This window comes from Pan paniscus, chromosome 12, assembly GCF_029289425.2.
Source record: "Pan paniscus chromosome 12, NHGRI_mPanPan1-v2.0_pri, whole genome shotgun sequence".
Classification (NCBI taxonomy): domain Eukaryota; kingdom Metazoa; phylum Chordata; class Mammalia; order Primates; family Hominidae; genus Pan; species Pan paniscus.
Genome location: NC_073261.2, coordinates 99,907,157 through 99,930,448, shown reverse-complemented (window position 1 = coordinate 99,930,448; position 23,292 = coordinate 99,907,157). Strand labels below are relative to the sequence as shown.

The window sequence follows — 23,292 nt, the reverse complement described above, 5'->3', positions numbered from 1 at the left end:
AGACAACTTCTGGGACCATCTATAAAGAGAAGGTGTGGTCGTCTGGGATAATGAGGTGACCTTGGGAATGAAGGATAAAGCGACAAGATAGGAGGACCTGGGATCCCTGACACTGAGAGCTTTAGAATAGGTAACTGGCCGGGCATGGTGGATTACACTGTGGATTACATTCACGCCTGTAATCCCAGCACTTTGGGAGGCCGAGGCAGGCGGATCACTAAGTCAGGAGATTGAGACCATCCTGGCTAACACAGTGAAACCCCGTCTCTACTAAAAATACAAAAAATTAGCCGGGCGTAGTGGCTGGCGCCTGTAGTCCCAGCTACTCGGGAGGCTGAGGCAGGAGAATGGCATGAACCTGGGAGGCGGAGCTTGCAGTGAGCGAGATCACGCCACTGCACTCCAGCCTGGGCGACAGAGTGAGACTCCGTCTCAAAAAAAAAAGAACCACTGTGGGTAACTATCTCTTGACTTCTACATATTAGATAAATAAATATATAGCTTTCAGCAATCTTGGAAGCTATCTTGCTTAAGCCACTGCTACCTGTGTTATACTGTCTTTGGCCACCAAATTTAATCCTAATTCATTATCTGAGTCTCAGTTTCCTCATCTGTAAAACGGGAGTAATAGCAGTACCTCTGCAGAGTTGCTGTGGAGATTAAATAAGAAAATACCTGGAATATAGAAGATATTCAGTATAGAAGGTTAGATATAAATAAGAATAAGCATATTAGTTATATCTAATAAGCATCTTCTATACTAAGATATCTTAGTATATATAGTTATCATCACTACTTAGTAAATATACAACGCTATAACTTAGTATAGTTATATATATCTTTAATACTAAGAGGCTCAATTCTACATCACTGGATTGCTAAACACTAAAAGTGCAAACCGAAGAGGCTTTATAAACCCACCTTGAAGGAAAGGAACTAGAGCTATATTGGTTTCTACCAGTTTCCATACTTGTTTCTACTAGAGAAACTAAGGCCCAGGTTTGCTCATGTCACAGGGTCCTTTGGTGGCAGAGCCAAGACTTGTCTGTGTTCCCCATGGCAGGATATGGGTGTGGAAGGTGTAAGTTCCCCTCACTCCTCCAGCAGTGCCCCTTCCCTGGCTGAATGCTTGTCAGTGCCAGGACTGGAGCCTCTCTCCCTGCACAGGCTCTGCTACCACCTCCATGGGAAATGGCTCAGAGCAGGTGAAGGGGGCGAAGGGACCAGCCCCAGGGCCTGGAGACGGTGGACAGCTGCAGTGACACTACACTGCTGCTGGGAACCTCTGCAGCCTCTCAGAGACCCTGCGGTGTCCCCAGGCGTCCTGCTGGCCCAGCTCTTCTATGCAGAGACTGCAGCAAATGACATGGCTTTGGCCCCAAGCCATCTGGAAACAGAATAATTTGCTAGAGTAAATGTAGTCCTGGACAGTTCCCCTCCTTTGGGGGTGGCAAGGACAGGGCAGCCTGGGAGGGGCTGGGGGCTGAGAGCTCCGGGAGGCTGACCAGCCCAGGCGGCCTCTGCAGCCTCAGACCACTTGGGAGGGGCTAGAGCCTTCTTCTTGCTGTCTCCCAACAATGCTAGGAGGGACTCAGAGAGCTGGTGGAGTTGGGGCTCAGCCTTCAGTCCCCCCAAAGACTCTGACCATTGTCACTCGAAGTCTCTGTCATTCTTACTACTTGCAGTTTCCCAGGACTTTTACAGAAATCAACCTGTGGTGGAGGGAGGGAGGGCTCCTTTGACCGTGACTTTTGTGAGAACTGAGGTTTCTTCCTTTGCCTCTCCCCAGCCACCTGCACCTGCTGTGGCATCAGTCCCTGGGAAGGTATGGGGAGACCTGCCAAAGGTGCTCCGGTACCTGCCTGGGAATAATTCCTAACTGGTGGAGGCTGTGCTGATGGGAGCAGGAAGACATTGCTGGGATGGTGGTCTCTCACCAGTGGAAACTCTCTCCAGAGGTACAGAGAGAGGAGAGTGAGCAGTTGGAGACCAGAGTGTCTCTCAGAGCAGGACATGGAGGCCAGTAGGTAAGCTCCAGGGAGGTGTGGCTGTCCCTGCTGGCGGCTGCCGCTGCTTCTTCTTCTTCTTCTTTCTTCTTCTTCTTTCTTTTTCTTCTTCTTCTTCTTCTTCTTCTTCTTCTTCTTCCCCTTCCCCTTCTCCTTCTTCCTCTTCCTCTTCCTCCCCTTCCCCTTCCTCTTCTTCTTCCTCCTCCTCTCCCTCTTCTTCTACTTCTCCTTCCTCCTATTCTCCTTCCTCCTCCTCCTTCTTTCCTCCTCCTCCTCCTCTCCTTCTCCTTCTCCTCCTTCTCCTTCTCCTTCTTCTTCTATTTTTGAGACAGAGTCTCACTCTTCTTCCCCAGGCTGGAGTGCAGTGGCACAATCTCGGCTCACTGCAACCTCTGCCTGACAAGTTCAAGTGATTCTCTTGCCTCAGCCTCCTGAGCAGCTGGGACTACAGGTGCCTGCCACCATGCCTAGCTAATTTTTGTATTTTTAGTAGAGACGGGGTTTCACCATGTTGGCCAGGCTGGTCTCAAACTCCTGACCTCAGGGGATCCACCCACCTCAGCCTCTCAAAGTGCTGGGATTACAGGTGTGAGCCACTGCACCCAGCCCCTGCTGGATTCTTGACCAAAAGCCATTCTCCTGTCTTTCTTACTAGCATAACTGCAGTTTCTTTTCAGGATGACACCATGTCCAGCTTAAAATGTGTAGCTGGATGTTTTAAGTCTCCTTTGCAGCTATGGGTAGCCAGGTGACATAGTTCTAGCCAATGAAATATAAACCAAAAATGCCGGGTGGGGCTTCCAAGAAAGCTTGTGAAAGGAGAGTGGACTTATCTGCACTTTGGACGTACTTTTGTCCTGATCCCTTCTCCTATCACCTTTTCTTCCTGAAATGAAGAGGAGATGTCTTTGGGCACAGAAGCCATGTTGTGACTATGAGGATAATGGTCCCCGACTGTTGGCAGAACAGGAAGCTTGAAGGAGCCTGGGCCCTCAGTAACCTCCTGAAGCCATTGCCCCAACTCTGGACTGCCTGACTCCAGACTTTGTTTTTTCTTTTTTGTAATACCATGGCCACTGCTCCACATCACTGAATGCAACCCTAGCTCCTGCAGCAGTTTAGAGCAACAGTTCTCACAGTCTGCTGCTCATTCGAGCCATCCAGGGAGCTTCCAAAAAGCCCAGGGACCAGGACATACCCAATACCATTCCATCAGGTCCCTGGAGCTGGGGCCCAAGCATCTGTATTAAAAAAAAAAAAAAAAAAAAAAAAAAAAAACTCACAGGTGATTCAATGTACAGCCAAGTGTGAGAAGCAGTGGGTTAGAGCAATGCTTCTTAGACGTTAAAGTGCAGAGGAATCTTGCTAAAATGCAGATTCAGATCCAGTGGGTGGAGTGGGGCCTGGGGCTCTGCATTTCTGATAAGCTTCCTGGCAGTGCTGATACTGCTGGTCTGTGGGCCACACTGGGGGTAGCAAGGGGCCGGAGCACTGAGTTCCGTCTTTGGACGGAATCATCACCATGACAGTTACCATGCCCGCCTTCTCCTTTCCCTTTCTGTCTCCTTTCCCCTCTTTTTTGACCCTTCTTCATCCTTCACTGTGGACCACTCCCTCCTCGACTTACTACGCAGGCTCAGGATCCACGTGTCCCATCTCTAATCTTGCTGACAGCTCTGTAAAGAAACCTTCTGAGCCCAGAGAGAATTCAGGTTTGTCTGAGTCTATCTGATGAAGCCTGGGCATTTATGAGCCCCTGGGCATCTATTTGCACAGCTGATTTGCATGAATGCTTTGAACTTTTTGTGTTTGTGCTGAGGCTGGAGGAAGGAACCTCTGTGCTGCAAGGGGCCTGGAGAGAGAGTGGGGAGAAAGATACAAAGACATTGTGGGGTATATTGTGGTGTCTAGTCCTTGATCTACCCTGAGGCTCTCAGTCTGACCTCTGGGGACAGTGGGTGTTCTCCCCATGTCGCAGCTGAACACGATTTAGCTTGTGCCTTGAAGCCCAAGGAGAACCTTCTGCTCACCTCGCTCCTGAAGGGTTTGAGTGTTTTTGTTTGTTTAGCTCAGGAAACCATGGAAAGTCAGCGGAGGCAGACGTCTTTTGTGGCCTCTGCCCAGCCTACGCTCTACCGTCTCTGAGAAGTGTCCCCACCCCAGTGGCAGGCCTCTGGAGCCATGCTTGTTTCACAACTCTGCTTCTTTTTGGCTGCAGGTGATTGGGCAAGGCTGGTCACCTATCCCAGGGGAAGCTAGATCACTGGCTGGGTGAGAAAACAGAAGGGAGAAACAGAGATGCTTGTGGCTACTCAGAGTGAAGCCTGCAGGCCATGTGGGGGCCGGGGAGTCATCTTTGGCCTGTGGGCACAGAGGCATAGCAGATCTGCAGAAGGAGAAGGAAAGCCCACAGAGAGAGGCAGAGATGAGAGACGAGGCAGCCATGGAGAGGAGACTGCAGCTGCCTGGCTTCCTGACTCTCATCCAGCTGTGCCCTAGGGCCCCAGGAGTCCTGCCTCACTTCCACCGTGGGCTCCATAGTGCTCTTGGCAGATGAACTCTAGTGACCTCTCTCCTAAGAGCCACACATCTTGGTGCTCAGGCTTTCGTATAATCCCCAACCCCCTCGAGTGTGGGTGGGAACTGTGACTTGCTTGTAACCAATGGAACTTGGCAAAAGTGATGGGCTGTCACCTCCACCATCACGCTGTCTTTTATGACTCCATCTTGCCAGTGGGGTGACTCAAGAGTCTCTCCCCCTGGCTGTCTTTAAAGAAGCAAGTGGCCAGGTTGAGAGGCCCATGTGTCCAGGAGCTGAGGGCAGCCTCCGGCTGAGAGCCAGCAAGAAGTCAAGGCCCTAAGTCCTGCAGACACAAGGAAGTAAATTCTGCCAACAACGTGGGCAAGCTCATGAGCAGATTCCCCCAGTCAAGCGCCCTCCAGGTGAGAAGGCACCCCGGCCAGAACCTTGATGGCAGCTTGCAAAACCCTAAGAGGAGGACCCAACTAAGTGATGCCTGGACTCCTAACCCACAGAAACTGTGAGGTTACTAATGTATGTAATCTAAAGCCTCTAAGCTTGTGGTAATTTCTTACACAATGGAAAACTCATCTAGTGCTGGTTCTTATCAGTGGCATTTACATAGGTAAGTTTCTGTGGTTTGCAACCTAAAGACTCTTGGCTAAGACAGAAACAGCAAGCCTGGGCTGGCATCTTCCCAGAGAATCGACCCCAGCCAGAGAGCACTGATGGGGGCTTGAGCCAGCACAGCTGCCACCTGTGGGAGGCCTGGCCGAGAGGAGCAGCGGCTAGAGGGCTCCAACTCCCTGGATGCATTGGGATCCCCATGGAAACTCCCAGAAATACTTGCGGTAAGGAAGGAGGAACGCTGGTGTGGACAGGGGGGGCACATGAAGCCAACAGAATTTGGGTATGTGATTTAATTTCTACATACCCTGCTTGGAGTTCACTGTAAATCTGTGTCTTACATCAAATGTAGGACATTTGGGGCCATTATGTCTTCAGATATCTTTTCTACACCGATCACTCTCTCCTCTCCTTGTCAGACTCCACCTAGATACATGTTAGAGCTTTCTATTGTCCTGCACATCTCTGAGGCTCTGTTCCCCTTTCCCTTGAATAATTTTTCTCTCTGTTCTTCAGATTAGGTTATTTCTATTGTTCTGTCTTCAAGTTTCCTGACTCTTCTGTTATCTCAATTCTCCCGTTAAGTTCATCCAGCGAATTTTTGTTTCAGATATTTTATTTTTCAGTTCTATATTTTCCATTTGATTCTTTCTTATAGTTTCTGCTTCTCTGCTGAGATTTCCTATCTTTTCATTTGTTATGAGCAGTTTTTACATCCTTGGGCATGATTATAGTGATGATTAATGGTATGTGTCAATTTGACTGAGCTAAGGTTGCCCGGATAGCTGGCAACAGATTCTTTCTGGGTGTCTCTGTCAGGGTGTTTCCAGAAGAGATTGGCATTTGAATCAATAGGCTGAGTAAAGATGATCTGTCCTCACCAATTAGACATTGTTCCATCCATGGAGGGTCCAACAGAACAAAAAGGTGGGGGAAGGATGAATTTGTACTCTCTGAGCTGAGACATCTGTCTTCTCCCATCCACAGACATTGATGCTCCTGGTTCTTGGACCTTCAGAATGAATTATGCTACCGCCTTTCCTAGCTTTCCAGCTTGCAGACAGCAGATGATGGGACTTCTCAGCCTCCATAATCACATGAGCCAGTTCCTAGAATAAATCTCTCTCTCTTTCTACATATATATGTAGAGATATGTGTGTGTGTGTCTGTATATATATGTGTGTGTGTATATATACATATATACATATACATATATACACACATATATACACACACATATATATACACACACACATATATATACACACAATATATATACACACACATACACTCACATACATATACACATATACACATATAAATATACACATATAAATAGCCTATTGGTTCTGTTTCTCTGCAGAATCCTGACTAATACAGTCATAATAGCTATTTTTAAATCTTTATTAGCTAATTCCAACATCTAGGTCATGTCAGTCAGTCTCCATTCTTGAGAATTCATCAATGAAAACAAATTTTTGTACATTGTGTACAATTTTGAATAGCTTCTTGGATATTATAAATGTTTTGTTGTAGAGACTCTGTATTTCTCCAAAGAGTGCTGAATTTTTGGTTTTAGCAGGCAATTGATTTCGACTCAAAGTGCAAACCCTGTCACTCATGGATCTGGTTAAAATGTGGTGGCAGCTCAAATCTCAGTTTAGTTCTTTTATCCTTAGCTGAGCTGCTTTGAGTTTGCCCTCGTGTATGTGGTGTAGAGGTCAGAAAGAGATATGGGCATAGTTTACACACAACATTTGGACTCCCTTTCTCTTTCGTAGGCTCTCCCTCACTTTGTAGGGGCTGTGTGTGCCCCAAACTCTCTGGCTTTTCAAGTCAGAAAGAATCCAGTGTTTCCATCAGCCTGCCTGAGTCCAGTGTTTCCACTCACTGAAGCCTACCTTCAGGATAAAAAAGTTAAAAATAAAAAAAGTGGGTGAAGGAAAACCCATCTACTACCGTTTCCTTCTTCCAGGCATCAGATCTCTCTAGAACACATCTCGCTTTTGGTAGCTTTCCAATGCCATCAGCTAGTTGATTTTTATATGTAGAGTTTTATAGTTGCTATCTGCAGGAGTGACCTATGATAGGAGTTTACTCAGCCATTCTCAGGAGGGGACTCTGTGATTTCATGTGTGCTTACCAAATGCTGAACCTGAGGACATATGAGATAAAAAATATTAAGTCCTTTTTACAGATGATAAAACTGAGGCCTCATAGGTCCCTCTGGCTTAAAGCTCTTCTACTGTCTTCTATCCACATCCCACTTGGGTGAGGCAGAAATGAGATGGAGTCCACCATGCGGAGACTGGGGAGGAGCTGGCAGGAAAGGAAGGAATGTGAAATGCGAATGAGCAAGTCTAAATGTGCAAGTCCTTTGGGGCCAAAGAGTTATCAGGATGCACTGAAAACTTGCACCTGGTTTGTTTGAAAGCATCTTAAGACTTCTTTCTTTCCTTTTGATTCCTTTTGAGAATTCCCTTGCATCCCAGCTGTGCTAAGCAGACATTTGCCTGGTGAAGAGCAGAACTTCAGCAGAGTCTTGTGACTACCCGAGACAGAGTCAGAGACCAAAAAATGTCAAAGTGCCTCAGAGATTATCTCTCCCTATCCCCTCATTTTACAGATGAGAAAACTGAGCCCCAGAAAGGTGAAATGATTTGTCCAAGATTGTTCAAATTTTCTTAACTTCCCATCCAACGCTCCTTCTGCCAAATAAGCATAAATCCTTTACATGCATATGTGGTTCTCTCTCTCTCTCTCTCGCCTGCCCACACACCACACACTACCAGCAAATATCAACGCCAATGACCCCATTGCCCTCTGATGACACGGAGGGGAGTCTGTCCATTGATGCTGTCATTCTCAATCTTTTTTTTTTTACTCCATGGTACATGCAAAATATGATACGGACCCACAGATACCCAAGCACACCCCAGTTAATGCCATCCATCAATGAACTGATGATGGAGTCCAGATACAGTATGTTCTCTATGGCTCTTCCACCCCTCACCCCTCAGTCCCCCACAGCACCTACCATAGATGCGAAAGGCATACTCGATCTTCAGGCTTGGGCAGGCCTGCTCGCTGAACACAGATGCCATGCCCAGCACATCCTCAAAGGAGAACACGCCTTTGTGGGAGAACACTCTGCAGATACGGTCTCTGAAAGGGTTGACCTGTGGGCGACAGGAGGAGCAGGGAGGAGGTCTATCAGGATCGGGGCTGTGTCTCCCTGGGTCTCTCTCATCTATTACAAACACTGTGTCCTGGGTTTGAGATGAAAACAGCCACAGTGTAAATATCGGAGTAGATGGTGGCTCACTGAGCCAGGACCCTGGGCATGATGGGGTGCCGGGGATGAATCTTGCAGTTGGATATGTGACTTCACAAGATTCCTGCAAGGATGCCACAATTGAAGATAATGGTTATAATGCAAATGCAAATGAACAAGAGATTGTCAGAGCTGAAACCTCTCCTACTCTAAATACGAGTCCTTCTCTATGAGGTAGAAATCATGAGCATCCAGGCAGAAATAACAAGAAGTCCTGCATCAATTTTCTTGTCCTGTGCTCAGGCAGGTGCAAGGCAAGCCAACAGGCTCACTGCCCAAGCACATAGCCAGCCAGGGAATGAGATACCAAGCTTCTTTTCCCTGGGGACCTCCCCTTGTCTTTGCTAGTAGTGATGGGAGGGAGATGGTTGCCAGGACACCAATACACAGCTTAGATCCATGTCACATGACTTATCTGCACACACACACACACACACACACACACACACACACACAAACCATGTCTTATAGAGACTGAAAACAGGACAGTTGATGTGGTAGCTGCTGGTAGCACGAATAGTACCTATGACACAACATGTGAGCACGTTGGAAGATGCAGAGAAAATATTGCCAAAGATATACGGAAATAAGTATTTGAACAAATTTCACACTGTGAAAGCTTTGCTAAATAGTTAAATAAAGGTATAGATTTTCTAATGTGGTTTTCCTAGATTCTGTATGTGAAAAACCACATTTCTGCAAGCCACTAAAGGAAACAGAGACATGGACCGAATAGTAAATGAATGTCTTTAATAAAAACACCATTGCTGGGGAAAAGTGAAGGTACTCATCGAGGGGGGTGGCAGCTCCAGGATGGAAAAGAATTCTGGGGTGAGGATGCAGGATGGTGACACATGCCAAATGACTTCCCTGCAGGATTTCCTGCCGGCTACTGCAGTCAGGAAGGTAAGCCCAGAAATAACTAAAGTACAGCAGAAGGCATTGAAATGGTTCTTTTTTTAAAAAGAGTTAAAATATAGTAAAACTTGGCCAGGCACGGTGGCTCAAGCTTGTAATCCCAGCACTTTGGTAGGCTGAGGCAGGTGGATCACCTGAGGTCAGGAGTTCAAGACCAGCCTGGCCAAAATGGTGAAACCCCGTCTCTACTAACAATACAAAAAAAATTAGCCGGGCGTGGTGGCGCATGCCTGTAATCCCAGCTACTCGGGAGGCTGAGGCTGGAGAATCGCTTGAACCCGGGAGGCAGGGGCTGCAGTGAGCCGAGATTGCGCCATTGCCCTCCAGCCTGGGCAAAAAGAGCAAAACTGCATCTAAAAAAAAAAAAAAAAAGGAAAGCTTATACAGTGATTTGTAATTAGAAGGAAAGTAAGTATGAAAATCTTCTGAACCACATGGATGTTTGCTGCTTAGCTCTTGGAAGAGTTCTTAAAAGAGCTATCAAACTTAAAGATGAGTTATATGTTTTCCTGGCACAAAAAGACAAGTGTTCCAAATTTGCTGACCTTTCCATGATGACAAGTAGCTGTTGGCAGTGTGCTACCTAGCAAATATCCATCCACCAAAAAATGAACTCAATTTCATTTGACTTTTCAAGGTAAAGGTGACTCATTTTAGCGTTATTGCTTTTCTAAAGAAACTCATGCTTTGAAGAGAATATTTTTAAAATGGGATTTTTTGTGGTTAAAAACGTGTATCACCTATAGAAATGCTTATATTACATACCTGGAAATATAGAAACAGACTCTTCTGACCTGTTTGGATATTGTCCAAATAAAGAATGTCAGTGGATTTTGAATCCATTTGTTAAAAATATAAAAATATAATACTTTCCACTTAGTGTAAGAGCCAGTGACTGATGTAAGGGAAGACAATTACTAGCTTAATTTCAATTGAAAGCTTTTAATTGGTGAATGGGGTTGAAAATGAGTGCCGTGATTTAAGACATATAGCCCATGACACATTTCCTCTCTTTGGATCAGTTACGACAGCTATTAAAAAAAAAAAAAAAACTGAACTAGAACCACACCTCTGAATGGCTCTAGCTCAATCTTAAAGCAAGATTTCAAAGAATAATGAAGCATATCCAACCACATTGCTTTCCCTTACAATATTATTAGCTATATGCAAACAATAGCATAGTGTAAGGAAGAAATCTTACTATATCTATTAAAGGGAAAATTGTTTGTTAAATATTTTATGTAGTTTTTAGCTTGTCCTTAAATTTTTTTATTTTGATATTATATCAGATTAGTATAGTAGTAAATGTATACAGTTTATAAATGAATATATATATATGATGAGTACATGTTTCTCATTTTTTCATATTATTGCGGGGGATTTGTGATCTAGGCTAACCTGCTCATCTCACGGATGTGGAAATGAGGCCTGGGGAAGGGGAGGGACTCAGCCAGCAAGTGGGAGAGCCGGCCTGAGACCCAGGACTCCTGAGCCTGTCCTGCCCTATTTCCACTAAGGTGCCTGGTGCCAAAAAAAAGCAAAGGCCAAGCAGTGGCCATTAAAATACAGAAAACCTTGGAAATGGATCCCTCTAAAATTCTTACTTTAATAAAAAACATTTTTTGGCCGGGCACGGTGGCTCACGCCTGTAATACCAACACTTTGGCAGGCCAAGACTGACGGAACTCCTGAGGTCAGGAGTTTGAGACCAGCCTGGCCAACATGATGAAACCCCATCTCAACTAAAAATACAAAAATTAGTAGGGCGTGATGGTGCGTGCCTACAGTCCCAGCTACTCGAGAGACTGAGGCAGGAGCATCGCTTGAACCTGGGAGGCGGAGGTTGCAGTGAGCTGCGATCACGCCAGTGCACTCCAGCCTGGGTGACAGAGGGAGACTCCATCTCAAAAAAAAAAAAGTGCAAAAACAGAATCTAGATTGAAGTTAAAGAAATGGCTCATGGCCCAGGAGAACTCAGCAGCCGGCTAAAAATGACTCTGTGACTCTGTGACTCTGTGACTCTGTGACTATGAAAGTGAGAGGCACAGGAGGGGGCCACGGGACCAGAGGCTGCAGAAGGGAGAAGGTCAAAGAAGATGGAGCTGACACGGAGCAACTGGGCTTGGGAAACAGTGAGGCATCCGAGTATGGAGCAGGGGACACTGTCCCTGAGAGGATGGCAGGGCAGATGTCAGGCCGCAGGGCTAGGGCCGAGCTCACCAGAGGTGCGATTGGGTCCCGGGGACCCAGGAGTGGCTAGTATAGTTCGCTGTAAGGCCTGGCAGGCACCTGCCAGGAGAGTGTCCCAGGGCTGTCTCTGGTCCAACAAGGTGCAGCTTCCTTCTCCCCCAGGGTCCCTGTCTCAAGGGATAGTTCAGGTTACGAGCCCCCCTGCGACAGAGCAGCTCCAGTCAAAGGGGCACCGATAGTGCTGCGGGAGAGTTTCCAGGGGCCCTGGTGGGGCAGCCTCATGCCCCTCCCTGCTCTCCATCCTGAGCTAAAGGCCAGCTCAGCCGGTGTCCTCGGATCTGGTTCAGTCCAGCCCCAGGCAGACAAAACAGCCAAGAAGGGGAAGCTGAAAGAGCAAGCCTCATTAGAGATCACAGGTCCAGTTTACTGGATTCCAGATTTTTGATGCTATAACTTTAACAGTCTGAAATCTGAACGAATAAATTTGGGGACCTATCCAGAGAGTTATCATCTGTATGAAATTTCACACTTATTTAGAAGTCTTCAATCCTCCAGAGGAGGAAGGAAGTGACAGTTGACAAAGCAATGCTTCCATTTCAAGAATAACATGTACCCTGGTTTGAGGGTGTTTTGAACAAAGGGAATACAAACATGTCAGTACAGCAACTTATACAGGTAACTCAGTGTATGATCTCCATTTATGCGTGATGAAACTAAAGTAGATGAAAATAAACCCCAAATTCTGGGAGTTTTTTTGGAAATAGAAACTACAGTTTATCGACAATAAAAAGATTGCAGTCCCTGCCAAAAAAACTAAAAGTTTTCTTTTTTTAAAGATCTTCTTAAAGTTATTGAACAAGAGATTTGATTTGAAGATGAAAGTCAGAGGAAAAATATTTGGACCTAGCTTAAAAATATCTCCTCACCATTTCTCCAACTAGCGCCTAGTCAAAAAAAGCTTTTTACAGTTGCTGGAAAAAATTCACACAAAAATACGCTAGTGACTCAATGATGATGTCATTGATGCACTTGGACTTTCAAGAGCTCATTAAAAAAAATCAAACAGTATTAATTTATGTAAAATTTCTCATCTCTAAATTTTCTTAATTACTAGTGTTTTTGTTTTCTTTTTCTATTTAGACTTCATTTAGTGTTTTTATTTTCTAATCATACTTTATTTTGTGAACTGTATCTGCTACCCACTCTTATTAAAATAATATGATTGGCCGGGCATGGTGGCTCACACCTGTAATCCCAGCACTTTGGAAGGCAGAGGTGGGTGGATCACGAGGTCAGGAGATCAAGACCATCCTGGCCAACATGGTGAAATCCTGTCTCTACTAAAACAAAAAGTAGCTGGACATGGTGGCGTGCACCTGTAGTCCCAGCTACTCAGGAGGCTGAGGCAAGAGAATCACTTGAACCCAGGAGGCAGAGGTTGCAGTGAACCAAGATCACGCCACTGCACTCCAGCCTGGTGACAGAGCGAGACTCTGTCTCAAAAAAAAAAAAGATATGATTAATGTTTATTGACTGGGCGCAGTGGCTGCTAGGCATGGTGGCTCACTCCTGTAATCCCAGCACTTTGAGAGGCCAAGGCAGGCAGATCACCTGAGGTCAGGAGTTCAAGACCAGCCTGGTCAATGTGGCGAAACCCGTCTCTACTAAAAAATACAAAAATTAGCCAGGCGTGGTGGTGAGCGCCTGTAATCCCAGCTACTCGGAGGCTGAGGCAGAAGAATTGCTTGAACTCGGGAGGCAGAGGTTGCAGTGAGCCGAGATCGTGCCACTGCACTCCAGCTTGGGTGACAGAGCAAGACTCTGATTCAAAAATAAATAAATAAATAAACAAATAAAGAAATAAAATGATATGATTAATGTTTATATTTTAAACATTTTACACAGATGTAAAGCACTTGTCAAAGAAAGTGGTAGATGAAGGTGTCTGTTAGAGTGGTATAGAAGAGGTCAGTCCTTCCTCAGTCTTGAGTGGAGTCCTCAGTTTACCTGAAGCACCCTCTCACCCAGAAAGGCACTGCCCAAAAAGTGCCTCATGGCTGTGTAAGGTTAGGTGAGCAGAGCCCATGTCCTGGGAGAAGGGTGTAACAAAACCTTTTGTATTTTAGTGCCTTTTAAAACTCCCCTCAGATATACTTATGGGTTAGAAGGCTCAATATTATTAATGTTGATTCTTTCCAAATTGATCCATAAAGTTAATGCAGTTCTAGTTAAAGTTTTCCAGCCAGTCCATTTTGCAGGACTTGACAAGCCAATTCTAAAGTTTACGTGGAAATGCAGGGGTGAAGAACAGCCAAGTTAATCCTAAAGAACAACAAAGCTGGAGGACTTATACCGCTAGATATCAAGACCTAGGCTGGGAGCGGTGGCTCACACCAGCACTTTGGGAGGCTAAAGGGTGAGGATTGCTTCAGTCCAGAGTTTGAGACCAGACTAGGCAACATAATGAGACCCTGTCTCTACAAAAAAAAATTAAAAATTGGCCAGGTATGGTCTTGCACACCTGTAGTTCCAGGTACTTGGGAGGCTGAGGTACAAGGATCAATGAGCCTAGGAGGCTGAGGCTGCAGCATGCCATGCTTGTGCCACTGCACTCCAGCCTGAGTGACAGAGTGAGACCATGTCAAAAAAAAAATATATATATATATGTATATATATATATATATATATGCATGCTAAGGCTTTAGTAATTAATATGGTATGGTATTTGTTCAAGGATAGACAAATAGATCAATGGCCATAATGGAGACTCCAGAAACAGACCCACACGTATATGGCTACCTTATTTATGACAAAGATAACATGGCAATGCTGTGGGGGAAGGGACAGTCTTTTCCATAAGTGGTGTTGGGTTTAGTGGACATTCATATGGGGAAAAAATGAATCTTTATAATCCTACCTCACACCATACACAAAAATCAAATCCAGACTGATCATAGATCTAATATGTAGGACTAAAATAAAACATTAGGTAACTATCACAGGAGGATATCTTCATAATCTCGGGGGCAAAGACTGTTTAACAATATACAAAAGCACAAACCATAGGAGAAGACTCATAAATTGGAGTATATTAAAAATTTTCAAATTACATTGCTCAAAATACATAATTAAGACAATGAAAAGGCAAGCCATAATAATCACTAGGTACTTCCACAGGTGAATGGATAAACAAACCATGGTGCATTCATGCAATGGAATACTACTCAGCAATAAAAATGAAGAACCATTGATTAATGCAACAACGTGGATGATTCTTCAATGCATTTTGCTAAATAAAAGAAGTCAGACACAAAGGGCTACATATTGTATGAGTCCATCCCAGAAAATGTAAAACCATAGGGCCGGAAAACAGATCACAGCTGTCAGTGGTTGTGGGAGGGGGAATGAGTTCACTACAAAGGAAATTTTGGGGGTGATGGAACAGTTCTCTAGGGTGCTGTGGTGCAGATAGAAGCCATGCCTTTATGCATTTCTGGAAACCCATAGAACTGTACACCACAGAGTGAACTTTACTGGATGCAAATCAAAGGCAATATGGGATGATAGAGAATCCAGGATGGAATACAGGTCATGGCAAATGAAACCAACTGTATTACAAATGCATGACAAAACCTTCCTGAAAGGAGTGGAAGAAGAGGAAGTGACCAAGTAACTTTGAAAAGTGGTGTTTGACCAGGTACGTAGTCTAAAGACCAAAATAATATAAATAAACTTCTAGGGAGTATTCTAGGGAGTCATTCCAGGGAGTATTCTAGGGAGTGTATTCTAGGGAGTCAATTTGATTCTCACAGGGTTATGGATTAGCAATTCTTACCACAAGTATACTAAGAGTGAACAAATACATAAATAAATAACAAGTTATAAGTAAGATAAAATAAGTTATAAAGAAGCAAGAGGGAAGGCTAGATATGGTACTGGATTAGTCAGAGACATCAATATGAACTAATGGGTATTTTACTACATGTACAGATGGATAGATACAAAATAAATATTGATGTGTAGTATACATGGGTTAGTATACATACCTATATTTTCCAGCTTCTGTCTACCAAATAACTTTACAGTGGAGAAACTTAGAAATACCATCCTCACCAAATGATCAAGGTTAATATCACCAGTAATAGGTCATGTTGATGTCAGGTATCCCCTGGTATGATGCAATGAGAAGGGCGGTTCAGGCCAGGTGCAGTGGCTCACGCCTGTAATCTCAAGCTTGGGTGGCTGAGGCGGGAGGCTCACTTGAGGCCAGGCATTCGAAATCAGCCTAAGCAACATAGTGAGATCCCATCTCTAAAAAATTAAAATAAGCTGGTGTGGTGTTCTGTGCCTGTAGTCCTAGCTACTCGGGAGGGTAAAAGGGGAAGATCACTTGAGCCCAGAAGTCCAAGGCTGCAGTGAGCTATGATCGCTCCACTGTGGCATGGGCGATAGAGCAAGACCCTGTCTCTAAAAAACGGGGTGGGGTGGGGGGTTCACTTCTGTGGTATTTGCACAAATCCATTACTTCTGTCTAATTATGAGAAAACATCTGACAGGCCCAAGTTGAAAGATGTTCTACAAAAACACCTGGTCTGTGCTCTCCAAAAAATCATGGAAAAGCGAGACTGAGAAACTATCACAGATCAGAGGAACGAAAAACACGCAATGACTAAATGGAAGGTGGGACCCTGGAGGGGATCCTGACACAGATCAAAAAACATGAGTGGAAAACTAGTGCAAGCCGAGCAAAGTTTGTATTGCATTAATACAATGCAAGCACTAATTTTTATTTCTTAGTTTTGAAAAATAAAGTAAATATAAAAATACCTATATAAAAATATAATAGGTATACAGGTCCTGTATACCTTTCACCCAGCTTTCCCTGATGTGAATACAGGGTGAAAGGTACACAGTCTTGTCTTACTAAATCTTAAAAGCTGGACTTGAAAATATCAACGATTTCAGTAACAAAACAGCATCCAAGAACAAAACTCAGTAACATTTAAATGAATGCAACAAAATTAAACACCTAACCATACAAAATTTACAGTGTTTAGCATCCAGTAAAAAATTATCCATCATGCAAAAAAAGAAGGAAAATAAGACCCACAACCAGTAGAAAAATCAGCTAAAGAAAACAGACCCATGCTTATGCCTGTAATCCCAGCACTTTCGGAGGCTGAGGCAGGCAGATCACTTGAGCCCAGGAGTTCAAGACCAGCCTGGGCAACATGGCAAAAACCCCATCTCTATTTTAAAAAAATACAAAAATTTACCAGGTGTGGTGGTGTGCGCCTGTAGTCATAGCTCTTCAGGAGACTGAGGTGGGAGGATCACTTGAGCCCAGGAGGCAGAGACTGCAATGAGCCAAGATTGTGCCACTGCACTCCAGCCTGGGCAACAGAGCAAGAGCATACCTTAAAAAAAAAAAGAAAAGAAAAGAAATATGAAGAAAACTACATCAATGCACAGCATAATCAAACTGCTAAAAAGCAGTAATAAGAAGAAAAATCAGAGCTGGGCATGGTGGTTCATGCCTGGAATCCCAACACTTTGGGAGGCAGAGGCAGGAGGATCGCTTGAGCCCAGGAGTTCGAGACCAGTCTGGGCAGCTTATCAAGACCCTGTCTCTACTAAAAATAAAAAAATTACCTGGGCATGGTGGTGCACGCCTGCAGTCCCAGCCACCTGGGAGGCTGAGGCAAGAAGATTGCTTGAGCTCAGGAGAATGAAGCTGCAGTGAGCTATGATCATGCCACTGCACTCCAGCCTGGGTGACAGAGCAAGACCCTGTTTAAAACATATGAATAAAAAGAAGAAGAAAAATCTTTCTCCAGAGGCAGGAAACACACAGGTAGAGAGGAACAAAGATAAAAATGGCACTAGGTCTCTTATCAGAAACCAAGCAAGCCAGAAGACAATGGAGCAATATCTTTTACTCTCTGAGAGAAAGAAAAAAGTCTCTTATTCTACTCTTCTATACCCAGCAAAAATACCTTTCCAATCTGAAGACAAAATACTCTTTTTTTCCCCCAGACAAACAAAACCTGGGTGAATCCATCAGCAGTAAACCAGAGCTGCAAAAAATATAAAAGGAAGTCCTTCTGACAGAAGGAAAATTCCAGAAGGAAACCTGTTTCTGCACAAAGGAATGAAGAATATTAGAAATCATAAGTAGGTGAGTAAACATAAAGGGTTTTCCCCCTCATTTTGAATCCTTTTCAAGAAGACAAATTCACAATTATAGTTGGAGAGTTCAACATCCAATGATTGATAGAACAAGTAGGACCTCTAAAAATCATTAAGGATATAAAAGACTTAAAAAGACTACCAATCAACAGGACCCAATTGATATTTTACAGAACACGCCACCTCACACAGCAGAATACACATTTTTTTCCAAGTATACTTAGAATATTTACCAAGATAGACCATATTCAGGGTTATAAAACCAATCTCAATGAATTTAAGAGGATTTAAAGCATACAGAAAATGTTATTTGAACACAACAAAATTAAATTAGAAATCAATAATAAAAAGATTCTTGAAAACCCTCAAAGTCAAAGAAATCATGAATAATTAGAAATTATTTTGAACTAAGTGAAAATGAAAACATAACATATGAAAATTTGTGGTATTCAGTGAAAGCAATGTATACATGGAAATTAATAGCATTAAATGCTTGAATTTTTTTTTAAAAAAAGAAAGGTTTTTAACGTTTGTTCAAGTGAAAAAAAAAATGTCCTTCACCCCTTGTTGGCAGTCAGTCGCCAGGGGAAAGTGTATCACCTGGTGGATGGTGGAACCCATTCCACCCTGTGCTCCTGGACTACCTGCAAGTGGCTGCCCGGAGGAAATGGAAGAGCTTATCACCACCCGCGGTGACTTGGACGCCACAGGTAGATGAAGTTGCTGGACTCACCTGCGAACAGGGGAGTGGACGCCCTTTCAGGGAAGGCTCTTCTTCCTTCATCTCACTGCCTAGGAGGAATTCCTAGTTCTGGGTCTGAACCAGGATTCACCCTTCAGCACTAGAGTAGCTCTACCAGAAGGTGGCAGTGTTGGGTCAGCATCATTCAGTCAGTTCACAGACCCAACAAGTGAGCACCTACTGTGTGCAGGCTGTGACGACCTTGCAGGCAGGTGGCAGGGACGATATTATCACTTCATTTTACAAATGCAGGGTCGATATTATCACTTCATTTTACAAAAAGAGGAAACAACTCAAGCCCAAAGAAGGAAAGCAACTAGCCAAACGAAGGTCAGGACTCAAATTCTGAATTCAAATGCCCAACTACAGTGCTACTTTTGACTCCATCGAGCATTTAATTAACTGTCTCCCAAGAAAATGTTTCAAAATCACACTCCCACCTACCATGCAGGCGGGGTTTGAGGAATCGCCATGAGTCCCATGACCCTGCCAGCCCGCAGTTACTCAGAGAACAGGCCAAGGGCAGGGGGGAGGCGCGGGGGAGGGCGAATGATGTGGCTTCTTCCTTTGGGAATGAAGACACAAAGCTCATCGTCTGAACTTCAAGTCCTTGCCGCAAATGCATCAGGGTGAGGTACTGAGCAACAGACACTGCACTGAGTCCTGGGGCCCCCCAAAATGATGCAGACGCTGCCACTGCACTCCAAGAAACTCAGCGTAGGCACTTACAGATGTTTCTTCAGAACCAGACAGCGTGGGGAAGTATCTCAATCAAGCGCACACAAAGTGCTATGACAAGAGCTAGGACAGGACAGTGAGGCTGGGAGGCAGGATAGACAAAGGGCTCGGAAGGAGAAACCAGGGAGAAGACAGAGGGGAGCAAAGCCGAGGCCAAATCCGGAAGGGAGGGAGATGTGGTGGAGGATCCAGGGAAAAGCTGTTCAGGGGAATGAGAAAAGAAGCAGGGCCAGAGGACTCCCCCCTCCTCCCGCGCCCCTCAAGCTGTCCCTTTCCCTTCCAGGGAATAAAAATGTGAAGGAGGAGAAGGCAGCAGTGGGGTTTAACTTGGACTCTGAAACCCCTCAGAGACTCTAGCTGGTTGGTATGACCCTCCCCAGGTAGAAAGAACACTGAAATTTTCATTTCTGGGGCGCTGGGGTCCAGGGAGCATGGAGGGTGAGAAATTTATTTAGGTGAATGCACCTCCTCTATTGTCTGGGGCCCTGGAGGCATCTTTCCTGCTAATTATTTATAAGAAAGGGACAGCCCCTGTGTTTGAGATGCTCAACCTTCCTGAAGTCTAAAAACAGAGAGGCTCAAATGGGAGCTGTCTCCTAGTGACAGATGGGCTGGCAGGGACAGGCTAAGGATGTGTCCTGCCGGCAGCTGGAGGCGGATCGCTAATGGAACAAATAGGGAAGAAAGGCAGTAAAAATGTTAAATATTATTAAACAGCCATGGGATCATGTGGCTTGAACCTGACTCAGACCCACCAAACCAGTCCTCCCCAGATTCCAGGCCAACGGGTACCTGCCACTCCCTGGAGGAAACTTCCCAAAGAGCCATCTGCCCTAACTACCTCTCCTAGGTGGAGCTCAAAGGACTGCAGGCCTGAGGTTTTGGGGGCCACCTAGAAGCCTGGTCTTGTGTTGTGGGAGATTTGGGGTAGGCAGTGGAGCGAGCAGAGGCTCTGGAGTCAGATTGACTCTAAAAAGTTAGTATAATGACTTCTTATTTGACATCTACAAGATTTTCCCATCTTGCAGCTTTTGACTATATTTATACAATCTCAATATTTTAATAGTGCAACTTGCCCGAGCAAAAAAGAACAAAAAAGAGAACCAAAAATCAATTGTCCCCTCACTTGTTCATCAGCATCTATTACAGGAGAAACAAAACTTACCCGTATTGTAGATAAATATCTATCCACGTTTGTACATTACCATTTTTAATAGCTTGTGATCAACTCTACAATATCTTATAACACATTAAACAATATTCAAATTCCTAGATAACAACACAACAAAACAAGCTGTGTGACCTTAGGTAGGTCATAGAGCCTCTCCATTTCCCCATCTGTAAAATGGGTAAAGTCATAGCCTGGTTCACAGGGTTTTGTGGGGCTCAAATGAGATTATATTTGCAAAACACCTGGCACTACCAGGACCCGGATAAACATTTGCTACCATGAATAACCCCCAACCCACTTCACCTGTCCTCCATCAGCACCACCAGCACCACCAACACCCCTGGCTCTGGTAGAGCTGTTCATTTTGAGCTCCAAGCAAAGCTGTTACCTGGGCCAGCGTGTGTCCAGGGGTTCACCCTGCCTTCCTGAGGGCAGCAGAAATGTGTGTTCTGGCTCTTCAGATGCTGACTTTGGCCAGAGGCTTGGCTGGCCAGCCAGGCTGACGTGAATGTCACCTCCACGTGAAATCTCCAGGGGACTCAAAGGAGAGCAGCTCTGGCCGGTCGCGATGGCTCACGCCTGTAATCCCAGCACTTTGCAAGGCTGAGACGGGTGGATCACCTGAAGTCAGGAGTTCAAGGCCAGCCTGGCCAACATGTTGAAACCCCACCTTTACTAAAAATACAAAACTTAGCTGAGCTTGGTGGCGCATGCCTGTAATCCCAGCTACTCAGGAGGCTGAGGCATGAGAATCCCTTGAACCCAGGAGACGGGAAGGTTGCAGTGAGCTGAGATTGCACCACTGCACTCCAGCGTGGGCGACAGAGTTAGACTCTGTCTCAAAAAAAAAAAAAAAAAAGGAGAGTGGCTCTGGTGAGAAGGGGGTGAGAAGGGGGTTCACATGCTGTGTACCTACCTACATTTCACCTCGTTCCGCAGTTGAGGCTAGAGAATGACAGAGGCGCTAACACATTGGCTGTGTGTCTGAGTCCCACAGGGAATTTGAAACAAAATTCAGATGCCTTAACCCCAGCATAGACTTTGCGAGTCAGCACCTCTAGGCCTAAGGCCCAAGAGTCTGTATCTGAATAAGCTGCCTGGGTTTCTCCGTGGACAATCCTTAGACTACATCCACTAAATGACCTGATCGAACTCCCAGGGCCACTAAATGGCAGAGACATGACACCAGATGCTGTCAGGCTGACTCCCAGGCTGCCCCATCCTTGCCTGGACGGAGCCTGCCACCCAACAGGGGTGGCGATGGGATGGGGGCTGTGGGGAGAAGTGGTGTGGAGCGCAGACCACACCCAGCCTCACTCCAGTGCAAACCACCAACCTGGAAACAGTGGTTTGGCACAGATCTCACCAAGCCTTCTTTCTCTCTCTGCACTCCCCAGCACCCCTGTCTCGTGGGTGGCCGGGCCCTGCAGAGGCGGCATAGCACATCACCCCCACCCCGGGGCCCACCCTCTTCTCACCTCTCCCTCTCTTGCTGTCTCGTCGCTCATGGTCACTTCCACCTGAGATGAGCTGTCTCTCCTGCAAGCCTGTCCTTCAACTGGCTTCCCTCTTCCAATTTCTGCCAGATTTTTTTAGGAAATGTTTCTATTGACCACCGCAGCCCTTTTGACAAAAACCACTTCTCCCAGAGCCCCAAATAAAGCACTGTTGTTAAATGGATGACTCTAGTTTTATTCTACCGCTTTGCTGGTTTTATCGAATTACGACGGTAGTGAGAAAAAGATTACTATTGACACTAAAACAACTGGTGTGGGGGAGGGTGAGTCCTGTGAGTGGGGACGCCCCTCTGCTCTGAACAGGCCTGGGTGGAGGCAGGAGCTGGTGCCCAGTACAGAGAGAATGGGGCCCCTACAGGCACTCCAGGATAGAGGCTGAGGAGGGCAGGGGGAAGAGGGAGGGGAGAGGCAGCAGCGGATGCAAATGCTACAAGCCAGGGCCCTTACAGAGACCACCTCCCTCCTCTCCCCACCTCCCTCTCCCCAGCCTTCAGTGGTGCTGACCGAAATTCACACAGCGCTTGACATGAGTGGAATTTTTGCAGATGTCAGTGAAGAGGCCGAGAGTTTTGTTTGGGTGAATGTGAAGCGAAGCAGACATGCAGGAGACGGAGGCAGAGGGAACAGAAGGAAGATGTAGGAGTCCCTCTTCTTGTGAACCTCACCCCCACCCCAGACAAAAGAACAGAAAGATAGGGGAGGACCGCATACGCTCTTGGGCCAGAGAGGAGGAGGGAAGGGATTTCACAGCCATTTCAACTCCATTTTTCAGGGCGGGAAGGTCCCAGGCGCAATAGGGCTCCAGGTCTGGGCGCAAGGTTATTTTCTCAATTTTAATGCTGTTGTACTATGAGTAGACTCAATGCTTGTGGCTCAGGCTGGGAACTTAAACACAGTTGATACGTTTTCCCACGGAAAACACAAACAAAGTTCTGAACAACCAATATGAAAACCCTTTAAAACACAATCTGTACCTGTACTTTACAGGCAGTTAGTTCAAAGCAAGAGACTGTAACTAACAGGATGAAGTCACCCACTCAAGGGCAGACCAGGCAGCGGAAGCTTAGAAAACTGCCTAGAACATTCGCTCCTCTGCTTCTCATGGGAGCAGGCTGGGTTCCGCTTGGAGTGGCAGGGCCCGGCTGTGCCTCCACGACCCTCCTGGTTCCGGCCTACTGTTTACAAGCAGCCTTCCTGTTTGTAAGCCGCCAGAGGTTCTCAGATGGTGTCAGGGCTGCTTTGCAGCTGTTTGGGGACACCCAGCCCAGGGCACGCTGGGAACCATGTTCCCTGTGAACTCTGCAGGCTGTAGATCTTTGCATCAAGATAACAGTTTCTC

The 23,292-nt window shown here is 45.6% G+C and overlaps 1 protein-coding gene across 2 annotated transcripts in view; it reads right to left on the bottom strand.

Annotated features, from left to right (window-relative positions):
- CIB4 (calcium and integrin binding family member 4) overlaps positions 1-23,292 on the bottom strand; it is a 60,016-nt gene that overhangs the window by 5,640 nt on the left and 31,084 nt on the right. For both annotated transcript variants that reach the window (XM_063595035.1, XM_003827068.5), the window contains exon 4: positions 8,192-8,333. In XM_063595035.1, the coding sequence (XP_063451105.1) occupies positions 8,192-8,333 (142 nt within the window). The remainder of the gene's footprint in view (positions 1-8,191; positions 8,334-23,292) is intronic.